This window comes from Ornithorhynchus anatinus, chromosome 2, assembly GCF_004115215.2.
Source record: "Ornithorhynchus anatinus isolate Pmale09 chromosome 2, mOrnAna1.pri.v4, whole genome shotgun sequence".
NCBI lineage: Eukaryota > Metazoa > Chordata > Mammalia > Monotremata > Ornithorhynchidae > Ornithorhynchus > Ornithorhynchus anatinus.
The window spans coordinates 148,279,530-148,292,014 of NC_041729.1; the positions used below are offsets into that span (position 1 = coordinate 148,279,530).

At 40.7% G+C, this 12,485-nt stretch overlaps 1 protein-coding gene across 1 annotated transcript in view; it reads right to left on the minus strand.

The window, feature by feature from the left end:
- Positions 1 to 1,470: 1,470 nt before the first annotated feature.
- SLC2A13 (solute carrier family 2 member 13) overlaps positions 1,471 to 12,485 on the minus strand; it is a 426,989-nt gene continuing 415,974 nt past the window's right edge. Inside the window, exons 10-11 of the mRNA XM_029047238.1 lie at positions 11,369 to 11,521; positions 1,471 to 7,094 (exon numbers count right to left, since the gene is read on the minus strand). Of these exons, the coding sequence (XP_028903071.1) occupies positions 6,868 to 7,094; positions 11,369 to 11,521 (380 nt within the window). The 3' untranslated portion in view covers positions 1,471 to 6,867. The remainder of the gene's footprint in view (positions 7,095 to 11,368; positions 11,522 to 12,485) is intronic.

Sequence of the window (12,485 nt, forward strand, 5' to 3'; positions counted from 1 at the left end):
GCTCTCATAATATTCCGGCTGGATTATTATGTCAGCCTTCTCTCTGATCTCTATTCCTCCTGCCTCTCCCCACTCCAGTCTATTCTTCATTCTGCTGCCCGGATCATCTTTCTGCAGAAACGCCTGGGCATGTCACTCCCCTTCTTAAAAACCTCCAGTGGTTGCCTATCAACCTCCGCATGAAATAAAAACTTCTCACTCTAGGCTTCAAGACTCTCCATCCCCTTGCCCCCTCCTACCTCTCCTCCCTTCTCTCTTTCTACTGCCCCCCGTAGACTCCGCTCCTCTGCCACCCACCTCTTCACCGTTCCCCGTTCTCGCCTATCTCGCCATCGACCCCTGGGCCACGTCCTCCCGCTGTCCTGGAACGCCCTCCCTCCTCACCCCCGCCAAACTCTCTTCCCCTCTTCAAAGCCCTACTTAAAGCTCACCTCCTCCAAGAGGCCTTCCCAGACTGATCTCCCCTTTTCCCTCTGCTCCCTCTGCTGCCTCTCTACCCCCCCTTCACCTCCCCTCAGCTAAGCGCCCCTTTCCCCCCCTTTCCCTCTGCTCCTCCCCCTCTCCCTTCCCCTCCCCTCAGCACTGTGCGCGTCTGCTCATTTGTATATATTTTTATTACCCTATTTATTTTGTTAATGAGATGTCCATCCCCTTGATTCTATTTATTGCTATTGTTTTTGTCTGTCTCCCCTTAGACTGTAAGCCCGTCAATGGGCAGGGATTGTCTCTATCTGTTGCCGAATTGTACATTCCAAGCACTTAGTACAGTGCTCTGCACATAGTAAGCGCTCAATAAATACTATTGAATGAATGAATGATGTGGGACAGGACTGTGTCCAACACGATCTGCTTTTATTCCCCACCAGCACTTAGTACAGTGCCTGGCACACAGTAAGTGCTTAACAAATACCACAATTATTATTATTATTATTATTATTATTATATTATTTCTAGATGCCTAAAAATATTACTTTGATAGGAGATGGACCAACAGCTCCAGGTGAAGCGGGCGGTCCTGTTCTCAGCTGTCACCGGCCTCCAAACTAGGGTCCAACATAAAAAAAACTACAAGACCTAAACAGTTCACAGAGGGGACGGGAATTGATCATACATACATCTGTTGTGGTTTGATTTTCCAAATATAGATCTTGGGTGGGTCCAAAAAGACAAAACGCTTTCTCCAGAGCTGTTTTTTCTGTAGTAAGAATGGCTCAGATCCAAGCTATTTTTTCATCCGCCACAGAAGGAAACAATTTTCTTCTTTTTCATGCGGCAAAAATTTTACTTACTTTGTCACCACTCTAAAAGATAACCTTCTGAGATAAACAATCAACAGGCTTAAAAAGTTACTTTAATGTGAGCAGTGCAAGATGCTGCAAGATACAGACTATTTAATAAGAGGCTTGCTGTATTTTGGAGGAGTTATTCATATAGTTTAAACAAAACCCCGAGAGAAAGATCGTAAACGGATTGTAATGAATTGTCTTAATTTTTATTTTATTTTTCATTTACAGTTCTGGCACTGACAATTTTGGAAAGATATTTAGTTTTCTGTAAAGACTGAACTTCAGTAAAACAACATTAAAAACAGGTTTACATCACTAAAATTTCATAGAATGTACAACACTTCGATACGGTATAGGCTTGAATGACTGTAAAGGAAATGATACATGTTCACCAGTGTTAAGATATTCCAAATATCAAGGCTGGTCATAAATATTCATACTAGGTTTGTCAAGTTGAAGTATTAAATACTGCACATGCACTCAGGAATTGAATTTATACTTCATTAAGTACTTGTATTTTATGAATAGCACACACTACAATTCAATTTATTCCCCATGAAAATTACAGTTTCCGGTATTGGTTTTGTTCATTGCAGGTAAAGGATGCTGAATTATCAAGAGAGAATGAAACCGAAGACTGCTAGGAAACCGGTCTGGACTCTTACAGTGTACATACCTATGGTACTTTCATGTTGAAATCTCTTGATTTTATTTTACTCTTCAAATAAAATGAGTTGAGGTTGAGTTTCCTAACTTCCACTTTACAAAACCTGGTTTTAAATTTTCAATACCAGGGTTCTGTTTTGTAACTGTCTTTCATTTTGTTCAGTTATAATTGATAGGACAACATCAAACACAAACTTTACCATCTAAAACCCAAATCTGAAAAAGAGATTCAAATAAACAATAAATAAAATCTCAAACGTCATAATTTCACATGCCAAATCACTCAAGTGCAACACACTGTATCTACTACATGAAAAAGGAGTTATAGGAATTATATTTTCTTCAGTAACACGAACAAGTCATGTGAATAAAATACTTCCATATACTTTTGAACATCATTAACATCCTGTTACAAAACACCACAGTGATGATTACTGGCATATACAAAACTCCTTCATCTTTAAGTGAAAACATACACCACAGAGTGAAGAACTGCTAGTTGTTCTGACTTTTTGAATAAATAGGTGGGCTCTTCAAGAGTTCACCCCTTAATATCAGAGCAACAATACTGTTCACCAAGAAGGAGAGTTTATTGTGCTGACATTGGAAATATTGCCACAACCTAAACCACTCCATAAATTAAGCTTAACATTGTATACAAGGCTATGAAGATCGATATAAACAACTGATAGTTCTGCACAGAAAACAAGATTTTTAGTAATCCGGAGAACAATTCGGAGTCGTTTTTATAGGCAGCAGCTACATGTAAGCTGTAAATTTTACCCGCAATTATACACATTTTGCCATAAAGCTTGTATTGTGAATTTTCTGCTTCTGGCCTGGTATACAAAACTTTTGTTTATTGTTCACTTTTTCCTGTTAGGAAAGAATTATTTGGTCAATTCAGATCTATCACACAAAGTAGGTAAACTTTTTTTTTTAAAGTATTGAGGAGAAGTTTGTTTCTATTTGTTGGAAAATGCTGAAATATTTATACGTGGGAAAATGTGACATCATGCTTTTGGTCCAACTTAGGGTACTGGTAAAATCTTTATTAAGTGAAAAAAGATATATATTTTGAAATAATTTCAGTGTTGAAGCTGAAGCAGAGTTTGCTGTGAAAAACATGACATCATTTTTCAAAGTTTTGTAGGGATCGGGTGCTTTTGAAGATTTAATTTTTTTCTGGAATCATTGGTGGAATAATGGGACATTTTAATGAGGGTTGCTTTGGTATCTAAGCTTCTAGCCAAACTGTGTACTTTTCTTTTTTTGATCAGCCCTTCCCCTGCAAAGACGACTAATGATTGGGGAAAAAAAAAGAGCCGGCAGCAGAGTTCTTGCTTTTAACTATGTGTACTTAATGACTGTTGTCTTGAAGCCTAAAGATTCACCCAAACCACTTACCAGAGCTCAAATACTGTTCCCCAACATGAAAAGTATTATGAAAGCAAAATTCTGGTAATGCTTAACTAATTTTCAAATAAAGCATTTCCTTTGTTTCAGGTCAAATGAAGTGTAAAATCTCTTTCCCTATTCTTATTGAAGATTCATTTTAAAAATCCATCTGATTTTGAGTAAATGCCTGATCTGAGTCAGAAGGAAGATTTAAATATCTGTAAGGCAGAGAAATATCAACATACTGAATAATGATAAACCTTTGAAAAGGTATTTAGCCTCACATCTCCTATACCTAGGTGCAGACTAATGAGATCTGAAGCAGCAGAGATGTCAAATTCTTTCAAGCCTACTGTATAATTGATATGCCACCTTGAAGGAAACTAGGCAGGTGCTATATATAACCAGCTTCACCAGATATTCATGAAGCATAGTACTCCTGAATGAAATATGCAGCTTGTGAAGAAAATATCCACGATTCCTGCAAAAAGCATTTACTAAAATGATCTTGTGCTTAGATCTGTGTTTCAATTTAACAAATCAAAATTCTATTCTATGAAATTATTATACTACTAAAACTATTTTTATCATCTTCATATGGAATGTTATTGAAGTATTCGGTGCCAGCCAAAGTCTCTGTAAACTTAAAAGATGCACAATATAAAATTCTCTGTAAAATACAAAAAATCTTTTAATTTTTTCATCTTTTACAAATGTTCACAGATTCTAACAATAAAAACCTTATTTTTGCAAGGTTGATTTTTCAAGTCTTTTTTAGTCTTTTGAATAGCCATTACTATATATAAACATATATAAACCTATTTGTATATATTTATATATAGTATGTGGCTCACAAGTAATAGAGATGGAATGTTACGGTCATGAAACATAATTCATTGGAAAAGGAACACAAATCCAACATAACTGGAAGCAAATAGCGATAGAAAATAAACTAGAATTTCATGCCACAGCCAACTGATTGTTAGCTACAAATGTGGGAGACTACTTTTGCTCACCTTAAAGAGATGGAAAGCACCATGCTCTGTTTAGAAAACAGTTTTAGGAAATTTGTTCACAGCCAAATAGGATTTATGTTTATGCTGACAAAGTCAGGGGCAAAGGTAAGGCAATTTTTCAGATATCTGTGACTACAAAACATCACTGAGGGGAAGATCAAGGTTTCTTTGGACTACAGATTATTCCTCTGCACAGCTAATTGCCCCAATCCTTTACTTGACTCTGCTTTGATGGACCCAGGATGAGCTGTCAGTGGAAAAGAGCAACGATCTCTGCCATTAAATGACATCAAACTTTCTGAAAAATAAATACGAACAGCCAGTTGAATTTAAAGCTTAGAGAAAGAGATTCTAAAGATTATGATTATTTCTGCTAACCAAATCACTGATATGAAAAGAAAATACAATACACATACCTATTTCTGAGTATACCAGGAAAGTGGAAGGGGCTGATCGATTGATTACAGGCTGTACTATCTTCCAACTGGCTCGACAATGGGCTCATTTTCATCCCGGGAAATGATGAAAAGACCTGCAAACTCGCTGTTTGCAGGGAACACGTCTACCAACTCTGTTGTCATTATACTCTCCCAGGTGCTCAATACAGGGCTCAGCACATAGTAAGTGCTCAATAAAGATGATTGACTGATTGACTGGAAACATATTAAGTGGGATAATAATCTTTCATACTGTTTTTATCAGAAATCTGTTTTATTGATAAAAAAGGTTAGATTGAATCTGTCTCTTCGCTCCTACCTGGTAGGCAGCCAAGACCCTTAGTGTGTAGCAGAAGAATTTAAGTGTCGACTGGACTCGCACACCTTTTTGGTTTTCAACCACGGGTTGGAAGGGCATAAATAGGAACTCTGGGATTTGGGATTCAAAACTGTATGTTAGAAAATAGAGTGTGGTTACATTTTTGTTCTGCATTGCCTCAGTCATATGATTGAGAGATTTTGATTTATCAAAATTTACTTTATTAGATATCACTTGTAGCTCAGAAAGGAGGGAATGGATTTGAAAGATGGGCTTTCAAAACAGAAGGGCCAAAATGTAAGGCAGAATACGATGTGGAATAGAAATTCAACAAATTTAAACTTTTCAGCAAATATATTATACGAAACACCCTGGGTGTGGACCTGATCCAATCATTTATCCAGATTACTAATATCTCATCACAAACAGAGAGAAAATCACCCACATTTGGGCTACGGGGTTACAGACGGTCTTCAAAAATCTATCCATATTTCTACATACTCTGACTTTGTCAGGAAAATGTGAGGTACAGAAAATGAACTGTATTTATTCATTAATGAATAAAGAGCAATGTGGTACTGAGTTTGACAAACCTACTAGTAATATCTTGTTCTTGAAATATTAACAAAGTTTAGAGGAAAAGCAATTTCTATTTTAAGGTCATGATTATCCCTGGGCTTTTCTGCCACTGATTTTCCTTTTGGTTTCAAACCCATTTTATAAATAAATGAATGGGAAAAAAAGAGATGTGTTGGAAGCTATTTACATAATGAAAATAAAGGCACCAATAGGCAAAGCGCCGACGTTTATAAGCAGAGGGGTGGTGATTACTGTGCGATTTTGGTCAGCACACAAAATGGTCCCTGAAGTAGCTGAAGATCCGATTAATTTAGGGTGCCTAAGGGGCTGTTCAATTAGGGATCCCATCAAACCTTTTATTTTGTGTTGTCATGGCAAACAAATAAAATGCACCAACCAAACAAACAATGTAAGGTTATGTTCAGAAAATGCTCAGTGTGGGGACCTTCACTGCACTTGTGAAATGAACCGCCTAAAGAAGGGCTCTCGCCCAGGTCCGGAGTAGCGGAGCTGTGCTCAGTTGATCCGAAACCCCGGGCGGTGCCCTGAGGAATCTCTGAGGGGCGAAGAATGCCATATGGATGAACCAGTCTGTCGTGTTCGTCTAGCCAGTGGGAATACCTACAGAGATGCTTTTCCTAAAGCCGGTGCTTTTTAATTCTCCTGCATAACTCTAAGTGGTCTTTGCTCACCGAAACCCCGGAGGTAAACTGCTTATGAGTCCATCGTCCCAGGACGGGCAGGCAATTTTTTCCGGAAGTAAAATACCGTGCTCAGCAGCCTAGAATACTTCTGTTTGTAAGGACATTAGAATGATTGCGGTGGCTTCATACTGACTATACCGTTGCTAATATTATTTACTTTCTTAAGAAATAAGAATGTCATTGGTTTCATTGGAAAAAAACCTGGATTTAGTTAATTTTCAGGAGCTAATATCCATTTTCTCATAAAATAAAATCCTTATAAACTGTTTTTTTTAACTTTTCAGCTCCAGATAAATCATACTGCATTAGATTCCCTTCCCAATTAAGTATTTTAGAACATAAAGGCATTCAGAATTAGACAGTAGAAAGGGAAACCAGACCAGAAGCAGGGCAGTGAGGTCACCAATAGCTGCTCTTTTCCCAGAAGGCTTTTAAATGATTAAATACATCAGCAGCTAAAAATTATTCCACATCAGAAGCATCATTGTCAGAAAGATGATAATTACTTCCCTTCACCCGAATATATTCAATATATCTTCCTTCATCAGAATCGGAAGCGCCACACATACATAGCCTGTTATCAAACAGGGATTCGATTTCCTCCAGTTTCTTCCCTTTAGTTTCGGGAAGACAGCCGTAGATGAACAAGAGTCCCAGAGCAGCAAATACTGCATAGAGAAAGAAGGCCCCTGCAATTAAAGCATACCACAAATATTAACGAGTTAATCTGAGTCCTTGGATTTTTCCTTAGACTAAGTCTTGTTTCTCATCTTCAGTGATAATTGTGAGAAAGTAAGGAACTTAAGAAATGCCATTATTGTATAGACCAATAGATCATCATCCGGAGCAGAATTCTGTTACAACAGCATTTAGAGAAAGCAAGCAAATGGTTGGATTCCTTGCCCTAGAGATCCCATGATTACATCTCATGATCCCTCTGCCTCCCTCTCACTAACCGTGGAAGTCCCTCAGGGCTCAGTTCTGGGTCCTTTTCTATTCTCCATCTACACCCACTCCCTTTCAGAACTCATTCGCTCCCCCGGCTTCAACTACCATCTCTACATGGAGGATTTCCAAATCTACCTCTCCAGCCCTGAATTCTCCTTCTCTGCAGTCTTGCGTTTCCTCCTGCCCTCAGGATATTTCTACTTGGATGTCCTGCCAACACCTCAAACTTAACATGCCCAAAACGGAACTCCTCATCTTCCCACCCAACCCTGTCTTTCCCCTGACTCTCCCATCACCAGGAGACGGCTTCATCATCCTCCCCGTCTCACAAGGCTGTAACCTTAGTAAAATCAAATGAGTTTTTAAAAGAGCCATTAAGAAGTTTTGAAATAGGATTAAAATGGAACACAAGACGACTGAAAGGAAGCACCGCAGCTCAGTACTGGAGACAGGACATTAGAAATAATGGCACTGTAGTCTATCAACTTAATAAAAGATCAAAGTCTTGTGAAGGAAAGTAAGAGCTAAGTGTACCAACAGGATGTTCTTGAAAAAAATGAGTTTTGGGTATCATAATTTCTTTCCTCTCTCTACTTCCTTCATCGGCAGTGAAAGTTCACTGCAGATGCAAATACAGGATTCGAGAGCTTTGCAATCAAAGGTCCTTTCATCTAGCCTTTTAATGTTTGGTCTATGACATTCTAAGATTGGATGCAATCAGTTCTCGCAAAACACTAAACTATATTTAGGACTTGGAAGAGAGTGAATATGACAATCTCATAAAAGTGATTCCATGAACTTTCCGTAAAATGACTTTAACTGCACATGTTGGCAGCTTTTTAACGGTCTCCTTTCTGGATTAACTTCCTCTCTGTATCCAATACTTGTGGGTGTCCGAGGGGTCCTTAATTCCAGCCTGTGCCGAAAGTAAAAACTATTTCTAAGCAGAACACCAGCTCCCTCTGCCCTGGTAACCGGCAGGCTTTCTGGGAAGGGGGTGGGAAGGTGGGGAGAGAGGGGCGGTGTGGTCTGTAGTGGCGAGCGGGCTTTCCGGGAAGTGAAGGTGGCTAGTGACCAAGATGGGCGTCCGGCAGGTAGGTCGGTGTCTCTGGGAAGAGAGACATGGGAGAGACGGGGAAGCAGCTGTGGAAGCCAAAGGGACTGCAGACAATCAGGGGCCGGGGAGAGGGCATACAGTGCTGCCCCTCTCTACGGCCTAACCCCCCTGGGCTAGATGATTGCCCCTGCCCCAGAATCCCCCAACTTGGAGACTCTGTCTTTTACCAGAACCAAGTCCCAGATGGACTCAGCTTACATCCAGTGCCAGATACGTCTTGTCTTATTCGGTCCGCTCGTTTCCTACCCACAGAGACTCCATGGACTCCCAGAATGCCCCACCTCCATCTGCAATACCTCTGGTGGTGGATCTAGACTTTTTTTGGTAAAAAATGGTTGACCATTGCCTCCTTCCACGCAGTAAACTTGAGTTTCCGCCCTCGACTCTCTCCCGTGACGCTGCTGTCCAGCACGGGTGAGTTTTGACTTGGAGCAGATCGTCTGCCACTTGCTAGCCACTGCCCAAGCTAAGTTGTGAGCCTGTCTTCTAGACTGTGAGCACGTTGTTGGGTAGGGATTATCTCTATCTGTTGCCTTACTGTACTTTCCAAGCGCTTAGTACAGTGCTCTGCACACAGTAAGCGCTCAATAAATACAATTGAATGAATGAATGAATGAAATGGATAGTCTCTGCTTGACTCTCCCTCCTATAGGCGAGACTGGTAGACTACTGGAAATTCCCCAGGTGCCATCCTGAGAGGGGCTTGGGAGAGTTAACAATAAGCTACAGAAGAAAGCCAGATATATACATATCTATATATTATTTATTTATAATCATAAATTATAATTTATGGTATATAATAATAATGATAGTAATAATACTAATGATAACTGTGGTATTTGTTAAGCACTTACTACATACCAGGCACTTTACTAAGCGCTGGGACAGATACAAGCAAATAGGGTTGGACAGGATCCCTCACCCACATGCAGCTCACAGTCTTCATCTTCATTTTACAGATGAAGTAACTGAGGCCCAGAGAAGTGAAGTGACTTCCCCAAGACCATGCAGCACACAAATTGTAGAGCCAGAATTAGAACCCAGGTCCTTCTGACTTCCAGGCCCGTGTTCTACCTACTGAGCCATGCTGCTTCCCTTATATTAATCTCTGTCTCCCTCTCTAGATCATAAGCTCGTTGTGGGCAGGGAATGTTTCTAATCAATTTTGTTGTAATGCATGCTCCCAAGTGCTGAGTACAGTGCTCTGCACACAGTAAGCGCTCAATAAATATGACTGAATGAATGAATGAACACTGAAGTTTCTTTGGAAGAAATATTTTTTCCCTTCCGCCAACCTCTTACAAAATTAAGTGGAATTTAGTGTGTAGTTGTTCTACATGGTTTCCCATTTTGTTGTATCTATTCCTGTTGAAAACAGCAACTTAAACATGTCACTGAGGCTCCAATGCTGAAGGGGGACATTTACCTCTAATAGGACACTCTGAAGTACTTCCCCAGTACAGTCATTTTATAATTGCATTTGATCAGAGAAGCAGCGTGGCTTAGTGGAAAGAGCATGGGCTTGGGAGTCAGAGGTCGTGGGTTCTAATCCCGGATCCTCCACTTATCAGCTGTGGGACTTTGGGCAAGTCACTTCACTTCTCTGAGCCTCAGTTACCTCATCTGTAAAATGGGGATCTGTAAAATGGGGATTAATACAATCCGATTTGCTTGTATCCACCCCAGCGCTTAGTACAGTGTCTGGCATATAGTTAAGTACTCAACAAATACCACAGTTATTATTATTATTATTATTATCATTACAGAAAATAGGTGTGATGATGGAGGTGGGAGGCACTATAATCAAGCAATCCATCACTGGTAATAATAGTAATAATAATAAGTATGGTATTTGTTAAGCACTTACTATGTGCCAAGAATTGTACTATGCATTGGGGTGGATACAAGCAACTCAGGTTGGACACAGACCCTGTCCCACAAGGGGCTCACAGTTTCAGTCCCCATTTTACAGATGAGGGAACTGAGGCCCCGAGAAGTGAAGTGACTTGCCCAAGGTCACACAGTAGACAAGCTGTGGAGCTGGGATGAGAACCCATGACCTTCTGACTCTGAGGCTCATGCTCTATCCACTATGCCATACTGCTTTTCTGGTATTTAATGAGCGATTACTGTGTGCAGAGAACTGTACTGAGTGCTTGGGACAATGCAACACACTTGGTAGATATCATCCCTACCCATGAGGAGCTTACAGCATGGCTTAGTGGATAGAACACGGACCTGAGTTCTAATACCAGCTCTGCCACATGGCTGCTGTGTGACCTTGAGCAAGTCACTTCACTTCTCTGGGCCTCAGTTACCTCATCTGTAAAATGGGGATTGAGAGTGTAAGCCCCTTGTGGGACAAGGACCCAGTCCAACCTGATTAACTTGTATCTACCTCAGTACTTATAACGGTGCTTGGCACATAGGAAGTGCTTAACAAGTACCACAATTATTATTATCATTATTATTACAGTCTACAGGGGGAGGCAGACATTAAAATAGCTTAGGGACAGGGGAAATAGAGGATGATGAGAATACTGACGTAAGTACTGTGGGGCTGGGATGAGTATCAAAGTGCTTCAGAGGTACATAAATTCATTCCACCCATGCATACGGCTTACTTGAGGGATCTGATTAGACTGTAAGCCCGTCACTGGGCAGGGATTGTCTCTATCTGTTGCCGAATTGTACATTCCAAGCACTTAGTACGGTGCTCTGCGCATAGTAAGTGCTCAATAAATACTATTGAATGAATGAATGCATGCCAGAAAGGCCCCAGCGGTCCTGGTTGAAGTAATGTCAGCAAATCAATATTACCATCCCACTGAGCAGTTGTAACATGTCTCCTAACCCAGACAATGAACGATATGAGAAATATTGCAAATCATATCTTACCATAGTATGTAAGGTACTCTGCTGTATGTAAAAACGTCAGTGAAACCAAAACATTGAAAATCCAGTTTGTTCCTGATGAACATGCATTTCCCGTACTTCTAGCCCAAAGGGGATAGATTTCAGAATTGACAGTCCATGGCATAGGTCCCATTCCTGAAAATGCAAATAGAAACTTTATCAATCAATCGATCCTATTTATGGAGCGGTTACTGTGTGCAGAGCAGTGTACTAGGCACTTAGCCGAGGGCAATATAACAAAATTGACAGACATGTTCCCTGCTCCCAAAGAGTTGACAGTCTAGAGGGAGCTTAGAAACTAGAAGTAAATCCTGTCAGACACGTGAAGAAATGTTACCTATTTCAAATTATAATTTGGTCTTATGAACAATCGAACAATCAATGGCATTTATTGAGTACTTACTGTATACAGAGCACTGTACTAAGCACTTGGGAGAGTACAATACAGCAATAAACAGACATATTCCCTGTTAAGCGCATACTATGTTCCCAGCACTGTACTAACCTCTGGGGTGGAAATGAGTGAATCAGTTTGGAGCCGGTCCCTGTCCCCCGTGCAGCTCCCAGTCTCAATCCCCATTTTACCGATGAGATAACTGAGGCCCAGAGAAGTGAAGTGACTTGCCCAAGGCCACACAATAGACAAGTGGCAGAGTGAGGGTTAGAACGCATGACATTCTGACTCCCAAATCCGTGCTCTATCCACTAGGCCATGCTGCTTCTGATTGAGGTTGCCTGTTAATTTCTGCACAGATATTACTGGTTCTGGGGTAGTGCCATACCCTGGATCCTGTCCAGGAAACTCCTGGTCCTTTCTCCTGCCTGGGCCACTTCTTTGGGGAACAGGGACAGTAGGCAACGGCGGCAGGAGGGCAAAAGACTCACCCAAGTCTTTCTGCAGTTACCCTCCCTGGGGCTCTACATTCCAGTGACCTTATGTCTCAGCCTGATTTTTGAGCACCATTCTAAACCAGTCAGCCAATTAAGAGAACTTATGTGGTTTGTATTTCCGGCAGAGCACTGAACTGTGATGGTCAGATTCGCCAAGGGTCCACTTTGGCCAGGGAGGAAGAGGAGAAGACAGAGAAGGAGGAGAAAG